Source organism: Bos indicus, chromosome 6 (assembly GCF_029378745.1).
Source record: "Bos indicus isolate NIAB-ARS_2022 breed Sahiwal x Tharparkar chromosome 6, NIAB-ARS_B.indTharparkar_mat_pri_1.0, whole genome shotgun sequence".
NCBI lineage: Eukaryota > Metazoa > Chordata > Mammalia > Artiodactyla > Bovidae > Bos > Bos indicus.
In genome coordinates, this window is record NC_091765.1 from 115,263,479 (window position 1) to 115,287,383 (window position 23,905).

At 62.8% G+C, this 23,905-nt stretch overlaps 1 protein-coding gene across 1 annotated transcript; it reads left to right on the forward strand.

Annotated features, from left to right (window-relative positions):
* The first annotated feature begins 588 nt into the window (after window positions 1-588).
* On the forward strand, window positions 589-23,905 carry CPZ (carboxypeptidase Z). The gene is made up of 11 exons (XM_019963253.2): window positions 589-738; window positions 5,477-5,509; window positions 6,636-7,010; window positions 9,172-9,384; window positions 11,393-11,589; window positions 12,116-12,277; window positions 12,584-12,742; window positions 17,171-17,306; window positions 19,027-19,166; window positions 22,696-22,795; window positions 23,455-23,905. The coding sequence occupies exons 1-11, from the start codon at window positions 654-656 to the stop codon at window positions 23,787-23,789; spliced, it is 1,935 nt and encodes a 644-aa protein (XP_019818812.1). The 5' UTR covers window positions 589-653; the 3' UTR covers window positions 23,790-23,905.

Below are 23,905 nucleotides of genomic sequence, written 5' to 3' on the forward strand. Positions count from 1 at the left end.
TCTGGGGAGTGTGTGGCGGGTGGAGACACCCCGGAGAACCTGTATGCCACCACCTGGACGTCCACTGGCTCCTTTAAGGTGCCCAGTTGAGGACTGCCACGTTTCACTGCGCACTGTTTGACACCCTGAAAACGGGGTGTCAGACCCCCCGCTGAGGTCCTGTTGGGAGAGGACTTCTCTGCAGGGTGCAGGCTCAGAGGTGGGGCAGGGGACGCCCAAGGTCATGGAAGAGACCCTTCAGGTGCATCCTCCAGCCTGCGACAGGGCTGGAGGAGTGCACACTCCATCGCTCCTCTGCTGGGACCCAGGCCCGGAGCTGGGGGTAGCCGGCCTGGCCCCCCTGCCAGTCGGGTCCAGGGCAGGCCGGGCCCCCGCCTCCCCGGCTCCCCCTCGGTCCAGGAATCGGGGCTAGTAGGCAGCATCAGCGGGGGACCCGGAAGTCAGGTGGGAGGCGGCACCCAGCCCCAAGGGGGGCTCTAACCCCTGGGGGCGGAGCGGCGGCCTCCGGAAGCGGGCGCGCTCACGGCTCGGCGCGGTTCCTGGCGCGGCCGCTGTAACCCGACTCCCCGCCCGCGGGGGGCGGGAGCCGAGCGGCGCTGCGCCCCGGCCCGAGTGCCACATCACTCGCCCGGCCGCCCTGCTCGCCGCCCACCATGCGGCCCCCGCCGCCGCTGCTCCTCACCATGCTGGTCCTCGCCGCCGCCCGGCCCGGGTGCGAGCCCGCCTGGGACCCCGAGGGTAAGGCGGGACCGCCCGGCCCCGGGGGTGGAACTCGGCAACCCCGGAACCGCCAACTTTCCCCCGCGTGACCCGGGGCTCCAGAGAACGTCCCCCAAATGGGCACCCTGTGAACCCTGGACCTGGGGGTCTGCACCAGAGGCGGGGCCTGACTCGCTGAGCGCATCCAGGCTGGGACCCTGGCGTGGAGTGCACAGGCAGGTTAGAGGTGCCCAGCTCTCAGCACCGCGGGCTCCAGCAGGGGTTCCTCTTAGTCTGGGCACGGCCAGCGGGGGTGGGGGGGGGTCGGTGCCCTGCAGGTGGGGTCCTAGGGAGCAGGTGCCAGGATTTTGCAGGAAGAGAGGGCATTCGAGGTCCCTAGTCCTTCCAGGAAGGGGGCGGCCTCTGGACCCTGTTGCAGACTCTTGAGCCCTCCCTCCCAACTCCGTGATGTGGACAACAGCATCTCCGGAAGTGGGTGCAGAGGGCCAGGGAGGGGGTGCGGTCCGTGCCAGGGAAAGGGGGTGCTCCTGGAGGATTCTGGGGGCAGGGGATGGCGGCACTCAGGGAGCGTCCAGGGACTTCGCGCCTGGGAGGGTGATGGGAGGCACCTGAGGATGGGGGCCAGCTGGGGCCCGGGCTGTGGTCCTCCCCACACTTTGCCTTCTGGGTGGGCCTCAGTTTCCCTTCGCAGTGAAAGGTGAGGGTGTGTCTGGTCCGCCACCCTCAGGGTCCTTAGCAGCAGACACCTGTGACCCGGACTGCTGAAGTGGGGGGTGGGAGGGTTCCCTCCCACATTGGGGTCTGGGCGTGTTGGATTCTGAGTCTCCCAAGCGCCGGAGGTTTGCGGACACCTGAGAACTTGCTGGCACCAGCCAAGTAGGTTGTGCCAGGAGCAAAGTGCCCCTGCAGTTTGCCAAGCCCATCTCTCCCTTTCCTCTTCTCTCAGCTCAAGTTGAATTTTCTCTCCACCTCTGCCCCACCTTCACCTCTTTCCTCCCCCACTTTCTACAGAAAAGCCGGGGGCCAGGCAGTGTGTCTGGGTGTGTCTGGGTGTGTGCCCACACTTGTGTGCACACGTGGGATGCAGAAGGTCATGCAGAGGGTGTCACGGATGGAGCCTCCCCCAAGACCCCAGGAAGTGTCCACTATTATAGGCTTGTCAGGGAGCACAGACCCCCTCCTCCAGGAAGCTCTCCCTGACCTGCCCTTTTCCCAGGGAGAAGTGCAGACCCTCCTCCGGACCCAGGCTGCCCCTTCCTCACCTGGAGGCTTGGGCAGGGAGGGTCTCTGTCTTCCCCTCTGTGCAGCATCAGTGCCTCTTTCTAGAATAATTCCTTTTTCCAGTAGGATCTCCTTATGAGCATGTGTGGTCCGTGGAAGCCCAGTGCCTCTTCCAGACCAGACAGTGACGAGAGCATGGCCGGGCAGCTTGACTCTGGGCTGCTTTGTCCAGGACTGTCCTTGTCCTTCCTGTCTTACTGTCCTGGGGCTCAGAGCAAGCAGGCCTAGACCCTCACCCCTGCCTGTCCCTTGCCTTCTTATCAGCAGCCTGGAATTTGAGGCAGTCCACAGAGTCGGAGACGACTGAAGTGACTTAGCAGCAGCAGCCTTGCTTTGAGGGACAGGTCTGGGTTCAAATCCTGAATTCCCTGGACACTGTGTGTCCTTGGGTAGATGGGCCGACCTCTCTGACCTCATTCTGTTATTGTTCCCCATCTAAGACACCCGACCCCCGGCATCTTGCTCCCTTGGTTGAAGACACGCTGACACCTTGTGGTCAAGAGGTGTAACGGTCACGTGTGGACTGCTCAAGAGCAGCCTTTGGACCAGCGCTGTCCAACACGCTAATGCCAACCCTCAAAACAGATAGAGATAGAAACAGGTGAAATTAAACCTAAGGGCAAATCTTACTTAACCCAATATATACACAATACTGGGGCTTCCCAGTTGGTGCTAGTGGTAAAGAACCTGCCTACCAAGGCAGGAGATGCAAGAGACATGGGTTCAGTCCCTGGGTCCAGAAGGTCCCCTGGAGGAGGGCACGGCAACCCACTCCAGTGTTCTCGCCTGGAGAATCCCAGGGATGGTGGAGCCTGGTGGGCTGCCGTCTATGGGGTCGCACAGAGTCGGACACGACTGTAGTGACTTAGCAGCTTAGCTGCAAGTTGGTACTTTATACCCAAAACACACATCCTTTTCAAGTCGCAGCATTTCAGGTGCTCAGTGCCCGCGCGTGGCTGGTGGGCACCACCCTGGACGGTGTGTCCTCTCGACCCCACCCCAGCCCAAGCTCCCCGAAGGCCCCCACTGGGGCTGGCCTGTTGTTTTGTGTCCCCCAAAGATACGTTGAAGTCCTAGGCACCCTCCCCCATGCCTCTGACTGTGGCTTGATCGGGACCCGGGACCTTTGCCGGTTTGGCTGCGTTAGGACGAAGGCGCACTGGCTCAGGCTGGGCTCTGAATCCCGTGACTGGTGTCTTTGGAAGAAGGTGGGGATTTGGGCACAGCACACCAGAAGGAACACGGGGTAACGGAGGCAGGGACTGGGGTGACGTGGCCGCAGCTGCGGGTTGCTGGGAGCCCAGGAGGACTCTTCCCTGATCCTGCGGAGGGGTGTGGCCCGCCAGCAGCTTGGTTTTGGGCGTCTGGCCTTCAGAACCGGGAGAGGATCAAGGCCTGTTACACCAACCTGTGGGTCTTCCTTACAGCCGTCCCGGGAGGTGAGTCCGCCGTCTCTCTCTTGCTCCTGGTAGCCACGCTGGAAGCATCGGTCCACGTCAGTAGATGCCGCCCTCCTGTCCATCGCGACGGGCACTGCCATCTTGTGGGCGGGTCACAAGGGGCCCGGCCCCCTCCTTCCTGTGCCACCCGAGCCTCGTGTCAGCACCAGCTCGTGGGACCCCCCAGCAATGGTGCCAAGCCGCCCAGTCGTGTCCATCTCTTTGTGACCCCTTGGACTGTAGCCCTCCAGGCTCCTCTGTCCATGGGATTCTCCAGGCGAGAGTGGGTTGCCATTTCCTCCTCCTGGGGATCTGCCCGACCCAGGGACGGGACCCGCGTCTCTCACGGCTCCCGCACTGGCGGGCGGATTCTTTACCACTAGCGCCACCTGGGGGCAACAGTGCGCACTACTGTTCTCACCCCCATTTTACAGACAGGGAAACCGAGGCCCAGAGAGGCGCTTAATTCCCGAGCTTCAGCTTTCTCATCTGTGACTTGGGGAGGCTTGGAGCCGCCTGCAACCAGGAGGGATCCGCTTGTCAAATCCACTCAAGTCCAGGCAGCTGAGTAGGTCTGATGCTTAGAAGGAGCTGGCATGGGGGTAACTGCTGTGTTCTGGCCTCCTCCGCCCGCATTTTCCTGAGGCCAGCAGAGGCACCAGGGCCAGTGGGAGTTCTGCTCACCAAGTCTGAGTGCATCTTCAGCTCTGCCCCGGCTCGGCTCTGGGCCGGCACGCGGCAGGCACAGGCTTGGCGTTGGGACACAGGTGTGGGGAGGAAGGGGCCTTGGCGGGAGCCATTGGGCCGGGGAGCCCTGGGGCTCCTGAGCTGATGGGTGTGGCGTCTCACGGGTCAGTGAGTGTGAATTCTGAGTGTGAGCGCTGGGCACAGATGCTCCTGGGGGGGGTCCTGCTCCGAGTGAATCCGTTTGTCTGTTCTCCGAACGCAGATGGGCGGATAGCGCAGCGACCGAGCAGAGCCTGGGGCGGTTTCCCGCCCTTCCCTTAGTCCCACGTTTTGGTTTGTCCTCACACCTCCTCGTGCGGCAGAGGGCAGTGGGCACAACCTGCAAACAGCTCAGACCAGAAGGGCTTGGAGTCGGGTGATGGGGTCAGGCGGTGGGAGCCGGGCACGTGCTTGGAAATTGCCAGGCTGAGAGAAGGTGGCTCAGGGCACCTGGAGTTCTCACCCACTGCCAGCCCGTCCCAGCGTGCAGGGCGTGGCGGCGGGCAGCTGCAGCCCTCTCTGTTGTGTTGAGGGGCAGCCCTGTTGCCTGGATGCTTCAGGAAGATTATCCTCCTGCCCCTTACGTTGCCCGAGTGGTTCCAGCCGGCTGGGATGCCTGGAGTCCTTGGCAAGAGGGCGCCTTGAATGTCTCCTTCCCATGACAACAGCTTAGGGAGCTGGCCCATGGGGGTCAGGGGCTGTGGCTGCCCAGTCCTCAGTGGGGGAACCGTGGTCCATGTCGGGGGTACTGTGTGTACAGGGGGCTGCTCAGCTAGCCTAACAGGACCCCCCACCCGTATCCCCCCTCTGGGGGGCTCGCGTATGCTCAGGTAGGCTTCCGTGACCCCAGGCTGTAAGGTGAATCCCTAGAAGCAGCCTCCATCCTTGTCAGACCGTGGTCCAGGCCTGGGTTCCAGATGAAGATCTGGGGTTAGGACACTTCCCCTCTGGTCCCAGCTCATCCAGCTCTGCCTGTCTCTCTCCGGCCCCCGCCCAGCACCCACTTCCTGATTTCTTGTTTCCTGCGCTTCCATCCCCCAGCCGAAGCTGGAACCGGCCAGTGGATGTATTCACACCATGGCTTTCGGCCAGCACTCCGAGTCAGTGCTCTGCCTTCTATTAGGGAAGCTGTGTGACCTCAGACTCAGTCTTCCCGCCTGGGGAATGGGGGTCTCGGCCACGTGGATGTCAGAGGGCGGCTGTGGCGGGGAGGGTGGGAGTGGCTGGGGGACCGGCCCCGTGAGGAGCAGCGGGATTTGGGGATGGGCAGAGGTCCCCGCCCCTGACGGTGTTGCCCCCTCTCTCTGCAGGTGGATGCCCCGGGTCTGCAGCTGCAGACAGCGGTACGTATCCGGACCGCCCGGTTTTGTTTTGTGGGAGTGAACACAGGCCCTCCACGCTCTCAAAGCCTTTTAGGGGGAGGAACCTGGGGTTCTGCAATGGGTGATGATTAAGAGGGCCCTTCGATCAAATCCAGACCTAATTAAAAGAGCTAGAAATCAGGCAAAACAAGAGAGGGAGGCCCTTCCCTCTGTGCAGCTGGGCTCCCACCCCTGGCTCTGCCCTGGGCTTCTGCGGGGGTCTCTTCCATCCCTCCCTCTCCGCGGCCCCCCAGGCGGGCTCGAGGAGGTCTGGGGTCTGACTTGAGGTGCGCATGTGCCGCGCTGGCTGGCTCTGCACCCCGTGTGTTCTTGGCACCTGCTGAGTCTGGGGCTGGGACAAGCCCCTCCCCGCCTGGCCCCGAGTTCCTGTCTCTAAAGTGAGGAAGGGAGCACTGAACTCCTGGGGGTGATGCTGGAGAGGACGTGGATCTGGCGTATCGGAGGCACTCAGAGCAGGCATTTCTTCAAGGCTCCTCCTGCCAGATTTGGGCATTGGGGTATTCTGAGCAGAAGCACTGGATTTTTTTTTTAAGTGAAAGTGGCTCAGTTGTGTCCAACTCTCTGCGACCCCATGGACTATACAGTCTGTGGAATTCTCCAGGCCAGAATACTGGAGTGGGTAGCTTTTCCCTTCTCCAGGGGATCTTCCCAACCCAGAAATAGAACCCAGGTCTCCAGCATTGCAGGCAGATTCTTTACCAGCTGAGCCACAAGGGAAGCTGGTAAAGAATTATTATTTTTTTTTAAGTAGGACAGTATTTTTGCCAAACAGAAGTCAACCATATGCCTTAACGAGGCAACTCCTTGGCCGGGTGGGCTTTCCTGGGCCCAGTCTGCGGATGTGGAAGCTGCTGGGCCCTCTCACGGGTCAGCCCGGGGGCCGTTGCTGGTCCTCCCGAAGGCTCTGGCTCCCTCTGCCGGGGGCCTTGTCCGGGCCTCTCCGTGCCGCCCGTCCCTGCTGGCTGTGGTCCTTAGTGGGGTCAGCTTGGGCAGAGCGGCACTTAGTAGGCCGGCGTCTGAGCACGTCCTGGGGGTCATCGTGGGAGGGAGTGCCCTGGTGACCCCACCGTCCCCCCCCCGCCCTCAGCCATGTGCGTGGACCTGCAGCTGCAGACCTGCAGTGACGTCACCTACAACCGGACGGCCTTCCCCACGCTGCTGCAACACCGGTCCCGGGAGGCCGTGGAGTCCAGCTCCGAGTACATCCTCCTGAGCGTGCTGCACCACCTCCTGGAGGGCCAGTGCAACCCCGACCTGCGCCTGCTGGGCTGCGCCGTGCTGGCCCCGCGCTGCGAGGGCGGCCGTGTGCGGAGACCCTGCCGCCACGTCTGTGGGGCGCTGCGCGAGGCCTGCCAGCCTGCCTTCGATGCCATCGACATGGCCTGGCCCTACTTCCTCGATTGCGGCCGCTACTTCTCGGGCCCGGAGGAAGGCTGCTACGACCCCCTGGAGAAGCTGCGAGGTGGGCTCCAGGGGGGCCCCGCTGTGGTGAGCGGCTGGATGACCGGGCGGGCCAACAGGACATGCGTTGGGAGGGCAGTGCCTTGGCCAAGCCGGAGGCCCTGGGTGCAGGGGCCAGGCTGGGAGGGCAGAGGTGTGGGGGCCTGAGTCCTGGATGGCACTCCCCTCGCCCATCAGAGAACTGCAGGGTGCTGGTGTGAGGAGCCTGTCTCTCTTGAGGCCTGCCTGGCAAAGCCTGTGATCGCCTGTGGCCGCTCCTGAAAGATCACACGTGGCATATTGACTGGAGCGGCAGCCAGATGCCTCAGAGTGGGGTCCGTGGAACCCCATGGGCTCAGGGAAGCCACCCAGAGGGGCTGTGGAGATGGGCTTTGGTTCCTCATGCAGACAAATGAGTGGAGCTGGAATGGGCAGTCCCGAGTGATAGTGAGCCCCCCGTCTCAGGGGGTGTGTGAGGCGCTTCTGGGGGCCACATGGCTGTGAGGTGGGGCGATGGGTGACGAGCACCTCTGCAGGCCTCCCTGCCCCCCAGCCAGGCTTCCAGAGTGAGTGAGACGGGTGGTCCCAGTGACCCTGGGACCCTTGGTGGCCTGTGAGGAGAGCCCTCTAATCTGGTCCAGACCACAGCCCCCGCGTCACACGTGGCTCCTGAGAGCTGGGCGCATGGCTCAGGTGACTGGGGACTGAAGTTTTGATTTTCCTTGATTGTAATGAATTTGAGCCTAAATGCAAATAGCCACCCGTGGCCAGTGTGCGTGACACCGGTCGGTGCGGGACGGTGGCTTCCGGCGTCTCATGTGCGGACGTCACAAAGGTCACAGGGAGGTCCACGTGATCTGGGGTCAAGTGTCACACACGTGTTGTCTCGTTAAGACCCCACAGTGACCCTGAATACGGGTGCAGCCATTTCACAGGTGACCGACTGGAGGCTCTGGGAAGGCCACCAGCAGCAGGGTGGGGGCTGGTGTGAGCCAGGCCGGCCACTGACGGATGGGTCGATCAGTCCACGTGCCTGATGGCCCTCAGGTGCCCGCTGTGTCCACGGCTCCCAGCTGGGAACCAAGGAGGTGGTAGGTAGCAACCAGGGGTGCCTCGGGTTGGCCCCCAGCGAGCCCTGGCTTCCCGCTCCGCCAGTCACTGGCTGTGCAGAGCTCAGTGGATCCTGGAGCTGAATCTGGGAGGGAGATGAGGGTGCCGTCTACCTGCAGCTTCTTTGTGACTCAGAGGCCCATGGGCTGCACTTTGCAGGCAGACGGGAGCCATCCGCCAGGGAAGAGGCAGGAAGCGTGGCTGGGTGGGGGCCGAGAGACAGAGGAAAGGAACCCGACATCTCTGTGGGACCAGGCCCGCCGGCCCCGGGGAAGCCCGCAGAGTGGGCTGGAGGGAGTTTATTTTGGGCCAGTCTGCCACCAAATTGCTGGTTCCGTCTGCTTTCTTCTCCCTCAGAAACCATTTTGAGCAGAAATGAAACCACAAGGCAAGTGAGACGCTTGGGAAAAGCGTGCACTGTTAGTGCCCCTGCTCTCCAAGACCAGCCCACTGGGACCTGCGTCTTCCCGTGCAGAGACACCACGGGAGGCGGTCTGGGAGCCCCTGGGCTGGCCTTGGGGTGCTCCTGTGAGTGGGAGGGGCCCGCCAGCTGGTCTGGGGATGGCCGTGGTAGACAGCCTACCTATGCCTGGAAGCCCAGACTGTCTCCTGAGGAAGCTTTGCAAATTTGGGGGAAAAGCATACCTTCTGCTCCCCCGTCCCTCCCCCCTCCCTACCCCGTCACCGCTGATGCCTGGGGACACAGTCATCCTAAGTCAGAAGGCAGCCAGACCACGGTTTTCTTTGAGGATTCTGTCCACGTGCGTCTGTTTTGTATTCTGCTGCTCTGTATGTTACAAAATTTCCAAACAAACCCCATACGCCTGTTCTTCATTGACGCTAGGAGCTGCATTGCTGTGTACACCTGTCGGGGGCTGTGATTAGCTGTCCACGTCAGGTTTCACAAAGGGAACTTTACTTCCAAACGCAGTCATGTCTGGGGAGCCATCCGAGGGGCCCGTGTGGGTCCCGACATCCCGGGCTCCCCAGGGCGGGGCTGGGAGTTGGGGCGAGGGCAGCGGCAGCCCTGAGCTGACTCCTGGTGCCCATGTCCACCCACCCCCCACCCCCAGGAGGCCTGGACATCGAGGAGGCACTGCCCTCGGGCCACCCGCCCACCTTCATTCAGTTCACCCATCACTCCTACGCCCAGATGGTGCGCGTGCTGAGGCGGACGGCGGCCCGCTGTGCCCACATCTCCAAGACCTACAGCATCGGGCGCAGCTTCGACGGCCGGGACCTGCTGGTCATCGAGTTCTCTAGCCGGCCTGGCCAGCACGAGCTGAGTAAGCCACTGCCGCCATCGGGGGAGGCGGGGTGAGCGGTCTGGGCTGGGAAAAGGCACCGGCCCGCTTAGCGTTGGGGTACACGAGCAGGTCCTCGGTCCTAATCAAAGCCCCCGTGTTTGGGGGACGGGGTGGGTGGGGATTTGGGGCGTGCTGGGGGCACTGGGGTGCTGGCCACCTCCCACCAGGCGTGTGCGCCCACCGTCACAGCCACGCTGGGAGTTGGGGAGGAGGCGGCCAGGAGGGTTACGGCCCTGGGGGCTGCAGACATCGTGGGCCTTGAGGTGAGGGGTGCACGGTGACCACAGGCCCGTCAGACCTGTGCGTCTCTAGTGAAAACCCTAACTGTGTTGTTGCTGCAGCCTTGCCCTGGTGCACCTGGACGCCAGGCAGGTGTGTGGGCGCTGGGTCCTGGACCCTGACAGCTCCTCCTTTGAGTGTGATTCCCAGAGCGTCTTCCCATTTATTTAAAACCCAAGTCCATTTCAGCTCCTAGGAGGCTACGTCCTGTTTGGAGCTGGGGCCCCACGTGGGAAGCGCTGGATCTCACTGTGCCTGCAGCCGCGCTCTTGCAGGGCTCAGCGGCGGTCGGGCCCTGCCCCAGTCCTGGTTCACCTGCCGTGACGGGGAAGGCCCTTCCGGCCTGGAGCGCAGATGCTGGAAAAATGACTGTGAAGCCATGTCAGGGGCAGGTCAAGGAAAAGGTGCTGGGCTCCGGGGCTGGGGCGTGGGGGTCTGGCCCCAGAACCCCGATGTTCTGACAAAGACTCAGCACCCTGGCTGGACGGCCTGTTTCCTGGGTAGCGAGGCGAAGATGAGCACCAGCCTGGCTCCGGGGCACTGAGAGCAGCTGGGCAGAGGGTCCCAGGCCTTCTCCCCAGCCCCTCAGCTCGTCTGTGCCTGAGACCCTGCGAGTCGGACAGGATCCGTCTGGATCCCATTTGGCCTTGGTCCTTACCAAGTACTCAAACGTGGCCCTCGTCTTGGCCAAGCGGCTCTGGCCCCCGTTGCTGGTCTAGCTGCGCTCAGCCTGGTTTCCGTCCGGGTGGCTTCTGCAGCGTGGACTTCACGTGCCCAAAGCCCTGTCTCCCATCGGGGGTCGGAGGTCACTGAGCCTCGCCCCTGCCTCCAGGGCCCACCCTGCCTGGCTCCCCCTCCAGCTCTGGGCTGAAGGCGGGACTCCCGCTTTCAGGTTGAGGGGGCGCAGCTGAGGAACACGGGGGCGGGCCATGTCCTTTGTGAGGGGCCACGGGCAGTGACTGCTGTGACAGCCTCAGGGGCATCTGTGTGCTGGGGCTGTGGGAGGGACGGGGCTGCACACAGCCTGGGAGGGAGATGCCGTTTTCCATGTGAGCAGTGCGGGGCTCAGAGAGGAGAGGCGACTCGTGCAGGGTCCATGTTAGGAAGACCGCTGGGCTCCTGGTCCACTCTTGCACGCATCCACCCGTCCATGCAGCCACCCATTCTTCCATCCGTGTACCCTTCCAGCCACCTTCATTCCTTCTTTCTTTCCTTTCTTCCGTCCTTCTCTCTTCCTTCGTTGCTTCCCGCTTTCCACCTAGCGATCCTTCCACCACCCACCTTCCCTCCATCCAGGCCCTCAGCCACCCATGCATCCTTCCACCTGTCTTCCTTCCTTCCACCTACCCATCGCTCCATCTATCCATCCTTTCACTCCCCTGTCTTCCCGTCTCAGCACCAGTGTCCGCTCTCCTCCACCGCACAAGCACGGGGAGTGGCCGTGAATGAAATTCACACAGACCGACGATAGTGCCTAGGATTATTAATCAGTTATCATGGATCCATCACGCTGGTATTTAAGGCTCTACATCACCGACGAGCTCAGCGGAAGTGGTGGCCTTGATGAGACCTCGTTAATCACAGAGACACTTGGGCCAGAACCAGCGTGAATAGGTTCCATAACAACAGCCTGCCCTTGCCACGTGGGCCCTCAGGTTTCCGGGACCCCGGAGGCGACCCCCAGGTCACTGTGTCCCCTCCCCCACAGTGGAGCCGGAGGTGAAGCTCATCGGTAACATCCATGGTAACGAGGTGGCGGGCCGCGAGATGCTCATCTACCTGGCGCAGTACCTGTGCTCCGAGTACCTGCTGGGCAGCCCCCGAATCCAGCGTCTGCTTAATACCACCCGCATCCACCTGCTGCCCTCCATGAACCCCGACGGCTACGAGGTGGCGGCCGCAGAGGTGAGGGCCCCATGCCGCCCCACGGCTGCTGCCTTCCACACGCCCCGTCCGCTCAGCCATCAGCGGTTGTGGAGGGTCTGTGCCCCTGCCGTCCTGGGTAATGGGGACTCAGCGGGCACCCATACGGGCAAAGCCCTGCTTGGTGTGGGGACCAACGCTGGTAATGCTGTGGTGGCTTAAAAGGTGACGTGCGCTGTGGAGACAGGATGAAATGGGGGTGGGTGGCGGAGCCAGGAGCGGAGGGCCTCTTGGAGGAGGTGACTGAGCAGGGCCTTCAGCGGGTGGGCAGTGAGCTGTGCATCCTTGACGTGGGGCACCCCAGGCAGGGCACAGCCGGCTGGCTCGGGGCCTGGAGGTTGGAGGGTCAGCCCGGAGGTCTGGGAGGTGGCGGATGAGCTCCAGAGTTCATCTCATGAAACCAGAGAGAACCCCGCCCGCCGTGACTCTCAGCCCAGCCTTGGGCCTCCCACCAGGGGGATCAGGGTGGGCGTGCTGACCCCCGGCTGGGGGCCGTCCTGTGGTTCAGGGCGCCGGCTACAACGGGTGGACCAGCGGCAGGCAGAACGCGCAAAACCTGGACCTGAACCGAAACTTCCCCGACCTGACGTCCGAGTACTACCGCCTGGCCTCGGTCCGCGGCGCGCGCAGCGACCACATCGCCATCCCCCAGCACTACTGGTGGGGTAAGGTAGGAGCCCGCTGCCGCACCGAGGGCTCCGGTTATTCCGGGACCCTTGGGGGGTCCTGCCCCTACTGAAAGCACCCAGAGCCTGGCAGGTGCCTGGTGACGGTGCGTGGGAGGGCTGCCTGGAGGAGGTGGCGTCCACAGGAGGTGGGGGAGGAGAGTTCCAGGCCCAGGATGGGCACTTGGGGGCACCCGGTGGGGTGGGGCCGGGGCGGAATCCTAAAGCTTAGGCGTGGGGCTGAGTGATCAGCAGGGATGCGCCTGGCCCTGAGGACCGTCTCCTCCTCCCCCCCGACCCACCCTGGGCAGGTGGCCCCCGAGACGAAGGCAATAATGAAGTGGATGCGAACCATTCCCTTCGTGCTCTCAGCCAGCCTCCACGGGGGTGACCTGGTGGTGTCCTATCCCTTCGACTTCTCCAAGCATCCCCAGGAGGAGAAGATGTTTTCTCCCACGCCCGACGATAAGGTGAGAGGCTGGGCGGGTTTGCTGTGGGTGGTGCCCTCGGGGGGCCTGAAGTCCTTCAGGTCCTGAGGCGAGTGCCTTCCAGCCTTCTGAACCATTCGGAGCCTTCCAGACCCAGCTCCAAACCCCCTCCTCCAGGAAGCCCTCCAGCCAGCTCCGCCCCTCCCTTCTCTGGCCACCCCACCTTCCATCAGTGTCTCCTCTGGGAGCTCCTGGGGTGGGCACCCTGGCTGAGTGCCTTCCCCACACAGGCCACCCCAGGGGAGGGCGCGGCCCCGGGCGGTGCCAGCAGAGGGCAGTGCTGCGTTCCGCATGGCGCCCGGCGGCTCCTGGCGCCTCCCCGGTTGTGGGCAGGGCGGGCTTGCTAAAGGTCAGGTCCTTCCCTGGTGGCTCAGCTGGTAAAGAATCTGCCTGCAATGTGGGAGACCTGGGTTCCATCCCTGGGTTGGGAAGATCCCCTGGAGAAGGGAAAGGCTCCCCACTCCAGTATTCTGGCCTGGAGAATCCCAGAGAATTACTGGAGAAGGGAAAGGGTACCCACTCCTCCATCTTCTTGGGCTTCCCTGGTGGCTCAGCTGGTAAAGAATCTGCCTGCAATGCGGGAGGCCCCGGGTTCGGGCCCTGGGTTGGGAAGATCCCCTGGAGAAGGGAACGGCTCCCCACTCCAGTATTGTGGCCTGGAGAATCCCATGGACAGCCCACAGGGTGGCAGAGAGTCGGACACGACTGAGCGACTTCTTTCACTTCTCAGGTGCCCTGGGAAGCAGTGGGGTCCAACTAGGAGTTCTGGTCACCTGGGCCCAGAGGAGGCCCGTTTTCCCCACTGGTCAGAGCAGCAGGGGATAAGACCCGGGATGCTGGCCGGACCCTTCTCTGGCTGCATTCTTCCCTTCTCCGGGGGCACCCCTGCCCTGATGGACACCAGAGCTGGCCTTCTGGAAGGGCATGGGAGCTGAGGAGACCAAGGCCAGGGAGTGGGGGTGAGCTTTGCTGGGTCACCCCCTGGAGTTGAGCTGCGCAAACTGCCCTGATGGCCCCCATCCCCCAGGGCCGTTTGTGCCCCGCCAGGAGCAGGAGTTTCCCACCCTCGCAGGAGGCTGCAGCTTGCAGGACTTCCCCTGACCAGCACGGGGAGGCTCCGGAGGGTCTGACCGGGTCACTAAGGCCTGGGCACTAAGCGGGCCCCCTGGAGGCCCAGACTCGGGCGGAGGGCCGGGCCTGGCCGCTGCCGCCTTCTCAGACCTTCCCCTGGTAGTGGGGGCAGGGCAGAGAGCGTGGGGCGGGTCCCGGATGGACAAGTGCCCGGGCCGGCCCCCATCTTGTTCTGTGGTCCCTCAGGGGTCCCCCTGCCTCACCCAGCACCCCCTCCTCACCTCCCCACGGCAGGTCTCCCCCTACCGCCGTGACGAGGACAGGGCCCTGAGCTGCGGGCCCTCGTCTATGGGGGAGACGGAGTCAGACTCGAGCAAGGACGAGGAGGTGCGGCCTCGGCCAGGGCAGGGAGCTGCCCGGGAGGCCGGGGACGAGCAGGGGTGGGGTGCGTGCGTGTCTGTGTGTGTGTGGACCGCAGCCTGAGGGTGGACTTTGAGAAGGGCGTCCTCCAGGGCCAGCCCCACCGTGGAGCCGGAGGATCAGGTGGGGACTCCCCCAGGCTCCCAGGAGTGAGGTTCAGGGCTGTGGGCAGTGGGAGCTGGGGGGCCCAGCGGGCACGGGCTGAGCCCGCCCCCTGCAGCGCCGGGAGCTGCACCATCCGGACGTCACCTGTGTGTCCCCGCTGACTGGCCCTGCCCTCGTTCGTTCTGGTGCCCACTGCCTCCCTCACTCAGCACATCCCCACTCAGCCACCCACCTAGTCACTCAGCCACCCACCCAGTCACCCACTCGCTCAGCCATTCACTCATCACTCACTCATTCATTAATTCACCCACTCAGTCATTTATCAACCATCCACTCATTCATTTCCTCCCTCCCTCAATGATTCCCGCACTTAGTCATTCATTCAGTCACTCAGTCGCTTATTCACTCACTCATCACATACCCATTCATCCACTCACTAATTCACTCACTTATTTGCTCACTCATTCATTCACTCACTCATCCATCGCTCAGTCATTCATTTCCTCACTCATTCATCACTCATTCACTCATTAATTCACCCACTCACCCATTTATTCACTCGTTCATTCATTCCCTCCCTCCCTCATTCACTCCCTTACTCAGTCACTCACTCACTCACTGACTCCTACAACCAGCACATGCCTGGGACCCAGAGAGGTGCTGGCTTCTATGCTTGGGGCTCTGCAAGTGCTTCTGGAGTGGCTGGGTGTCTCCCCTGTGCATGGCCTGTGCCCGCTGTGGCTGTGCCATCAGAGGGCAAAGTCAGCATCTGGGTGAAGCCCCTGGGCACCAGGCTCAGACTCTCTGGCTCTCAGGGGCAGATGCGTGAAGATGCCTCGAGGGGGGAAGTTCACCTCAACGAGTCCCCACAGAGTCAGAACACCGAGTGCCTTCCCCACCAGCCATCAATCACCGATCGATCATCCTTCAGACCTGCAGCCAGCGGTGGTCTCTGTGGAAACCAGGGTCCCAGGAGAGGCTTGGGGAGTGGGGCAGCAGGAGGAGGGCCTGAGCAGGGTGTCCAAGCCACACCCCCAGACTTCCATGGTGCCACAGTGCCTCAGGGCAGCATTCAAGGCTCCTAGGCCAGCCAGGGCTGCCTGCCTCGCCCCTCTGTCCCCCTACACACCTGCCCCTTCTGCCAAAATCCTGCTCCCAGCTCGGCTCCAGCTCCGTCCTGCTGTCCAGGCCCTCCCTGGCCCGGCCCAGCCCCCAGTGGGAAGGAGCTAGTTTATGCAGGCCCCTGGCCGGCTGGCCCTTCCCTCTGACCCTGGCCCGTGCTCCTGGGCTGCAGCCAGTCCACGTCTGCGCCTCCTAGCAGCCCACCACACCCCACCTTGTTTCTCTGGGAGTGGTCATGATCCCTGTGTCTTCCCCACCCACCCACACCCGGCACCTGGGCAGACCTCCCGCCCCCAGGGCAGGCCTGATCCCAGCCAGCCTGGGGCTCGAGCACCCTGGGGTGGTGGGGACTTTCTCTGCTCTCCTGAGGGGCTGACTGACAGGTGACAGGAGGCGGCCCCAGGGCAGGATGGAGAGAGACCAGGAGAGAGGATTTGGGGGGGGCACACCTTGGAGAGGGGCTAGCCTAACCTTCTGGGCCTAACCAGCCTAGGTCCCACTCTTCAGATGGGTGGTGGGTACCAGAGAGGTGGGGACCCAGGCAGAGTTCCAGAAACAACCCCGTCAGCACCTGGATGCCTGCCTGAAAGGGCTGATGCTGACCACAGGTGGCGGCGGCTGCTGGCAGGATAGCGGTCCTTGACTGCTGACCTTGGTGACTGCAGGACACCCATGGATTTGTATTTGGGGACTTGGGCTGTGTCTGTGGGACCAAGTTGAAACTGCAGCCTTACCCTGAGAAACTGGACGCATCCTTCTCCAAACCACAGGCCCTGGGTCTGAGTCGTCAGGAGAGACCTCACTCTGGCCTGGAGCAGCCGCTCATTGCTGGCCCCACCTGTCCACCTCCCCTTTTCTTAAAGAAGGCCCTCATGCAGGGACATCCTCTCCTGGGGCCCGGGGCCCCTGAACAGGCCCAGGGCAGGCGCACCCCTCATCCATCTGGACCTTGCTTGGAGCCTCCACTCTGGGTCAGACCTGTGTCCGGTCCTGGGACACACAGGTGGCTGAGTCCAGTCTGGGAGGAGGACCTGGGGCCTGCAGGGGTGAGGGGTGTCATGAGGGGAGCTCTGGGCTGGGGGAGGCCAGTGGGGGAGGGGCTCTGCACCACCTAGGAATTGGGGCCACCCTCCAGGCCCTGCCCCCAGGCTCCCCCACTCCCAGGGGGTGGCAGACCCTGAGCTGCGTCCTGTGTGGGACCACCAGACGCAGTGGAAACTGGGGACAGGTTATGGCAGCAGGCGGTGGGCTCCTGCAGCGGCTGGTGTTCCTGGGCACATAAAGTGGTGAATACCATAGACGTTCACGTGAGAGATGAAGGCAGTAAAAATGGGACCATCCCAGCCCCCATCCCCCCCCCACCTGTTTCCCCCCAAGGCCTGCACTCTGCTCAATAGCAAGAAATGCTTCATGCCGACCTACCTCCGGAACGCCCCCTTCTCGAGGGGAAGCCCACACCACCTAGCCAGGTGTGCAGGGCTCCCTGACGTGCCCGTGTACCCACCTCCGTTCCTCTGCACATGCTGGGCCCGCTATAAAGACACTGCCCCCCTCCCACCTGAGCTGCAGGCGTTCCCTGAGGCAGCCCCGCCCACGAGGCACCTCCCGCCTCACCCTCTGCCCCCAGCTCAGAGGGCGTCCAGCAGGGCGCCCACCACAGCCCTCGTGGGGACCTCTCCGTCTCCCTTCCAGATGTTCAAGTTGCTGGCCCGAGCCTACGCCGACGTGCACCCTATGATGATGGACAGGTCGGAGAACAGGTGTGGGGGCAACTTCCTGAAGAGGGGCAGCATCATCAATGGGGCTGACTGGTACAGCTTCACCGGAGGTGCGCGGGCCGGTAGAGGGGGTGTTGGGGGGCGGGGCCGGGGGCGGGCTGGAGCCCGGGGTGGGGGCGGGGCCTTGCGTGGGGGCTGGGCTTGGGGCGGGGCTTTGGTTGGGAACAGGGTGGGCTGGGGGCGGGGCGCGGTCTGGGGTGGGGGCGGGGACCGGGCGGGCCAGAGTCCGGGGCGGGTCCTGGGGCGGGGCGGGGCCCGAAGCCCGGCCGGGGCTGGGGGAGGGCGCAGCTGGGCAGGGGAAGGGCTAGGCTCGGGGTCCGAGCTGAACTGGGGCTGGAGGGAGGGAAAGTTCCTATATCCGGGAAGGGCTAGACTTCCTGTTGCCTTTTCTGCGGTTTATTTAATGGTCACTTACCATCTCATGATCCCACCCATGACCAGTTCGCCTTTTGGGGGTTTTGTAGGGTTGCCTGATGGAGTACAGGATTGTCAGTGAAGCCGGAGTTTTAGAGAAGTGAGGAAGGGTGTTGAGTACTATATAAATACTAACTCCAAACATGTGGGATGTTCTTACACTAAAACTATATTCATTATTTCTCTGAAATGCGGGAGCAGGTGACTCCCTGTGTCACTGGGGCCCCGAGGCTGAGCCCACAGGCCTCCACGCGCTGCTGGCCACCCCTCCACGCTGGCATGACGCTGAATATTCATGTCCCTTGACAGATAAGGAAATTGGACTCAGATAAGGAAAGGGCCAGCTCGAGGGCCTGAGCCTGTGGCAGAGCTGAGACTCACCCTGCCTGTCCCCCGACTTCTCCTGGGAGGTGGACAGGGCGGCCCCTCAGCTCCTGTTCCAGAGACGTGTTCTCCTCTGCTCAGCGCCCCTGCTGCCCACGGTGGCACATGTGGTCTTTCCTCGGAGGGGGCAGTGCAGCTTCTGTCTCGCCAGGACCCAGACACATGGGTCCCCTGACCCTCGGGGGGAGGGCTTCGAGTCTCAATCATGACCCTTCAGTGGGGTCTGTAAAGAGCCCACTGGGGTGCTGAGCCTGGGAGAGGTGAGCCGAGCTCCCCACCCACCGGGCATGAGTTCAGGAGGGTTAGGGGCCATGGCCAGGGACAAGGGGCCATCTGTGTGTGGAGGGTGTGGCCTCACTGCGGACTTGAACGGTAACTCATGAAGGGTGGCTGCTGGCTGCCAGGGCTTGGAGGAGGCCCTGAAGCTCTGAAGGTCCAGGCCCCAGAGCCACCTAGAAGCTTCTGCTGGACAAGACCTCCCAAGCAGTTGGGGTGGAGGGCAGGCTCAGGGAGCGGTGGTCAGCCCGACCTGCTCCAAAGGCTCTGTGGCCTCCCAGGCCGGCTGTCAGCCCCCCTGAGCTGGGCTCCCCCAGAGATGGAGTTTGTAGGACCTTCCTCTCTGAATCGTTCTCAGGACTGTCCTGTAAATGGACACTGTTATCAGTGACCGCACTGGGGCAGGGGCACCTGTGGGCCCAGCGTGAGCCCAGCTTCTCTGCTGGAGGTGGACTTGCTCCTGCTCCCCCGAAGGCCGCACAGATGGTAGGGGAGTCTGTGGACAGGGGCGCCAGACCACTTGTTCCCCAGCCCAGTTCCCCCTCCCCTGGGACCTTGGGTGGGAGCCGTCTGCCTCCATCTGTCTGGCTGGGAGGCCGGGATAGGACTGGCCTCTCCCAGCTCTCCAGCCCGGGCCCGCGGGGGCTGGTGTTGAGGGCCGCTCGCTCAGCTGCCCCCACCCCCACCGTGCTGCAGGCATGTCCGACTTCAACTACCTGCACAGCAACTGCTTTGAGATCACGGTGGAGCTGGGCTGCATGAAGTTCCCCCCGGAGGAGGCACTCTACACGATCTGGCAGCACAACAAGGAGCCGCTGCTAAACTTCATGGAGATGGTGAGCTCTGCGTGCTGTGCCCGACCCCGCCCGGGACCTGGCATGCGGAGGGGCGCCCAGACCCGGGCCCCGCGGCGGGCGACCCCCGGACGGGACACCGGACGGCGGGGCTCGGCGTCCACGCGGTCACGTAGTCATTCTGCACTTGCTTCTTCGTTAACCATCTGTGTTCATGAGTGAAGGCTCACCAGACGTCTCTCCTCCCCTAGGCCCAGCCTCGGGGTGGCTGGGGATGCCAGGGGGGCACACATCAGGGTCCCCAGTGCAGCAGGGGTCTCTGTGAGGGGAGTGCAGGGGGCAGTGCAGCCCAGGGCAGCCCCTGACCCAGCCTTGGAGGCCAGGTGTCTTCTTGGAGGAAGGAGGCACCTGGGATGTGTCTTGAAGTGGAAGTAGGGGTCATGCCACAGGACAGGGACCCTCTGGCAGAGGGGGTGGCGTGGGGGTGTTTAGACCACCGAGGGTCCCGTGGCCAGAATGAGGGGCATGGCCCTGGGAAGAGGTGAGTCCTGGCTGGGAGCACGCCTGCAGGGCATGGCTGGCAGCAGGGTGCGGGGTCGTCAGGCAGGGCCTGTCCTCCCCTTAGGCTCGGAGGGGAGGACACGGGCTGCTGGGGTGGGAGTAGGGCAACAGGATTGAGGGGTGACCTCCTCATCGTGGGCTAAGAGCCTCCAGAAATAAGCGTACCGTGAGCGGGGGGCCTCAGAGAGCGTGTCTAAAGTCACCCCTCACCGGACCCAGAGAACCGAGACTCCCGGTGGTCCAGTGACCATGTGGGGACCCAGTGCTGAGGTCCCGCCACCCCTTCCAGCCCTGCCCCAGCCCTCAGGCTCCGCAGCGTGCCCCCCACCCCTCCCAAGGGATGCTGTTCTGAATAGGGTAATGCTCATGTGAGGGACACGGAAACTCAAAACGGAGCATGATAACGGGGGTTTTGTGAGAAGCCTCTGCTTTTTCCTTTTTCCCGAGCATCTTTAAGAATCATAAAAATCGCATGTTGCTGCCAGTGAGGAGCAGGTCCGAAGAGAGGAGCAGGATTGCCCGAGGGAGACAGCAAGGGGCTGTGAGCGTGCAGAACTTTACAGTTGGTGCCCCCTGCCCCCAGCCCCAGCCACACGGCCTCAAATCCTGCCACCAGGCCTGGCTGGGAGACAGGGCTGCTGCATTTTTCAGTTGGAAGAATGAGGGTGCTGGGGAAGGATCGTGCCAGTTGGGGGACCCTGGGCTCCCATCCAGGATCACGGGGGCTCTGATATAGCCAGAGGAGGAGACAGAGAGGGTCAGAGAGTGACTGCGCTGGTCCGATGTCATCGGCCTCTCGAACTCAGATCTGCCTGCCCCAAGCCCCAGTTCCACTGTCGAAGCCCCTCCCTTCTAGAAAGATCAGGAACTTCCTCCCGGTGGGGAGCGAGCAGAGCCTCTGGGCCAGCAGCTGCAGCAGTGGGGAAGGAGCAAGGCCCCGGATGACAACTGGACATTGTCAGCGTGGGGTCCTTCTTGGAGGCTGTGCCAGCCACCTTGCTGCTCGGGGCCGGGCAGCATCAATAATGGCTCATGGCCAGGCCTCCTCGCGCGTCACGCTTTACGGCCGTCTGGTGGAAATGACTTTTAAGGAGCCTTAAACGGGGCTGGGATTGCTCTGTGGATATTGCATGTGAAGGCTCGGGGCATAAAGATTTAATACTGCAATCGGCCGGGCAGCCTGTGGCCGAGCCTGGCTGCCCCCCAGGACGGTCCCCAGGACAGCTGCCCGGGCCTCCTGATAAGGATCTGTCTGTCATGTCCACTGAGGCCTTTCCCTAAGTGATCCTGACCAGGCCTGGGGGGTGGCATCCACCTCCCTCTGGTTGAGGTGGCGGCGGGGGCCATCTCTCCTCCTCTGCCTGAGAGCTCCACGTGCCTGCTTCTGCAGGATGATTACCGTCCGCCTGAGAGCAGGGATGGACCAAGCGCTCGCTGGAGGTCCTTCTGTGTGTCTGGCCTCTGCTCTAGGGTTAGGGGGCAGGGAAAAAGCAGACGGTGACATCGCAGTGAGGTCAGAGCTGGAAGAAGGGAACCAGGACTGTGAGTTCCCCAAGGAGGCCCCCGGTGTGACCAGTCATCAGGGAGGGCTTCCTGGAGGAAGAGGAGTGTGAGCTGTGTCTGGAAAGGGGAGAGGGATAGGTCAGGCCTTGTGAGCAGAGGAAGGGCGGGGTGGAGGCTGGCAGTCCTGGGCGGCCCTGGAGGAGGGAGGGGCAGCCTTCAGGGACAGAGCAGCCCCCAAGCTGAGTTGCCATTCCCACCCGGAGTCCCGGCCTCCTCTGACGTGAGGAGGATCGACCTCTGGTTGTTTCCTGCCGATGGAGCTAGGGTGCTCAGCTTGTGCCTTGCACGTCATTTTAGGAGAACTGTGCAGAGGCTCTGGGAGGTGCTTTCTTTGCCAAGTGTAAGGCTTCCTGGCCTGATGGTGACGTGTGCGTGAGCTGTGGGGCATCTGCTCGGACACCGCCCGTGCTTAGGACCAGCCCACGGAGAGGGTGGGGCCGCCCTGCCTCCAGCTCGGCTGTACTGATTCTTATTCCCTGAGGCGGGCACAGTGACCCTCTGTTACAGATGGGGAGAGGGGCCGAGATGCCCAGGTGGCTTGCCTGAGGTCAGAGAGCCGGTTGGTGCCCGGCTGGGACTGACACCAGGGTCCCAACCCTCAGGCCTGTGTCCTCCTGCTGCCTCCCCACTGCCTTCGGGACCCCGGCCCCACTGGCCCTAGTTACCCAGGCAGGGGGCTCAGATGTGTTCACAGGTGGGCACAAGGGGTCACAGGTGCCGCTCAGGGCTCAGGAGATGTTGTCGGCCTGACCCCCTGAGCTGGCACTGTGGGCCATTTGGAAACCCTGAATGGGGTTGATTGTTGCTGGGGGAGGACCCTGGCGGTGGGCTCCTCATTGCTCACCCTCACCTCACAGACGAGGGTTTCCCTGGAGACAGCCTGGGTGGGCTGCCGGGCCCTCAGTTCAGTTCAGTTCAGTTCAGTCGCTCAGTCGTGTCCGACTTTTTGCGACCCCATGAATTGCAGCACGCCAGGCCTCCCTGTCCATCACCAACTCCCGGAGTTCACTTAAACTCACATCCATTGAGTCGGTGATGCCATCCAGCCATCTCATCCTCTATTGTCCCCTTTTCCTCCTGCCCCCAATCCCTCCCAGCATCAGAGTCTTTTCCAATGAGTCAACTCTTTGCATGAGGTAGCCAAAGTACTGGAGTTTCAGCTTTAGCATCATTCCTTCCAAAGAACACCCAGGGCTGATCTCCTTCAGAATGGACTGGTTGGATCTCCTTGAAGTCCAAGGGACTCTCAAGGGACTAGATTTGATAGATAGAGTGCCTGAGGAACTATGGACGGAGGTTCGTGACATTGTACAGGAGACAGGGATCAAGATCATCCCCATGGAAAAGAAATGCAAAAAGCAAAGTGGCTGTCTGGGGAGGCCTTACAAATAGCCGGGCCCTCAAGCGGGTACAAACCGTATCCCCACCCGGTCCTTGGCCCCCTCAGGTGCACCGGGGCATCAAAGGCATGGTGATGGACAAGTTTGGCAAGCCGGTCAAGAACGCCCGGATCTTAGTCAAGGGCATCCGCCACGACATCACCACTGGTGAGCAATTCCTGAGGCTCCTGCAGTGCTCAGAGTGTGACCCTGCTCCATCCGTCCACTGCTGGCCTCGGGGGAGGGTGAGGCTGGGGAGCCCCGGGGGTCTGTGTCCACCTCGAGCTGTATCTCCTGCAGCACTGAGCCCAGCGGGTGGGGACACATGCAGGTCTTGACTGCTGATGACCATCGATGTGGATCCTGTGTTCCTCAAGAAGGAACACCACCATTATAGACGGAGCCTGTGGGTTCACGTCCCAGAGCTTCTATCCCACTGACCAGCTGTGTGTCCTTGTGGGCTCTGGGTGCCCTCAGGGATTTCACAGCTGGTTTGAAAAATACCGTACCCTGTGACGTGTGCTCCTGGAGGAAACAGTCCAGAGAAAGGAGGGCTTGTTAACTGTGTGTGTACAGGGGTGGGGTGGGGTGGGGTGGGATGGACTGTGAAGGCTTCAGAGAGGAGGTGTGGCTAGGCAGGGCTTTGCGGGATGAATAGGAGTTTGACAGAGGGAGGCGGTGGGAAGGACGTTCCAGGCCCACACAGAGGCGAGTGCACCCTTGGAGTCTGCTGTCCTGCAGGCAAACGCCCCCGACCCCCAGTGCCCACTGTCTCAAGGCTGTGTGGGCCCAGCTCCGAGAGCCATTCCCCTTCCATGTGTCTGCAGCCCCAGATGGTGACTACTGGAGACTCCTGCCCCCGGGGGCCCACATCGTCATCGCTCAAGCCCCTGGCTATTCCAAGGTCATCAAGAAAGTCATCATCCCTGCCCGGATGAAGAGGGCCGGCCGCGTGGACTTCATTCTCCAGCCACTGAGGACTGGACCCCAGAAGTTCCTTCCCGGGTCCCGGAGGGGTGGGCTCGGAGGGGAGCCCCAGGAGCCCGACGAGGAGCCCCTGGGGGCCCGGAGACAGCCCACGACCGGCGGCAGCAAGCCCTGGTGGTGGTCCTACTTCACGTCGCTGGGCCAGCACCAGCCACGCTGGCTGCTCAAGTACTAGGTGCCCCGGCCCTGCCGGACGCGCAGGCCACGTCGTCTCCTGCTCTTGATCCGTCTTCCAGAGGCGTCCCACGAAGCCGTCTCCGTCTCATTAAAGTGTTTCTCTTCCCCTCCCAC

Bases quoted from the DNA above. Each gene is read 5' to 3' on its own strand.
- CPZ (XM_019963253.2), top strand. From the start codon at position 654: ATGCGGCCCCCGCCGCCGCTGCTCCTCACCATGCTGGTCCTCGCCGCC. The intron at 11,590-12,115 runs GTGAGGGCCCCA...CCTGTGGTTCAG, and splicing joins ACGAGGTGGCGGCCGCAGAG to GGCGCCGGCTACAACGGGTG. The intron at 12,278-12,583 runs GTAGGAGCCCGC...CACCCTGGGCAG, and splicing joins AGCACTACTGGTGGGGTAAG to GTGGCCCCCGAGACGAAGGC.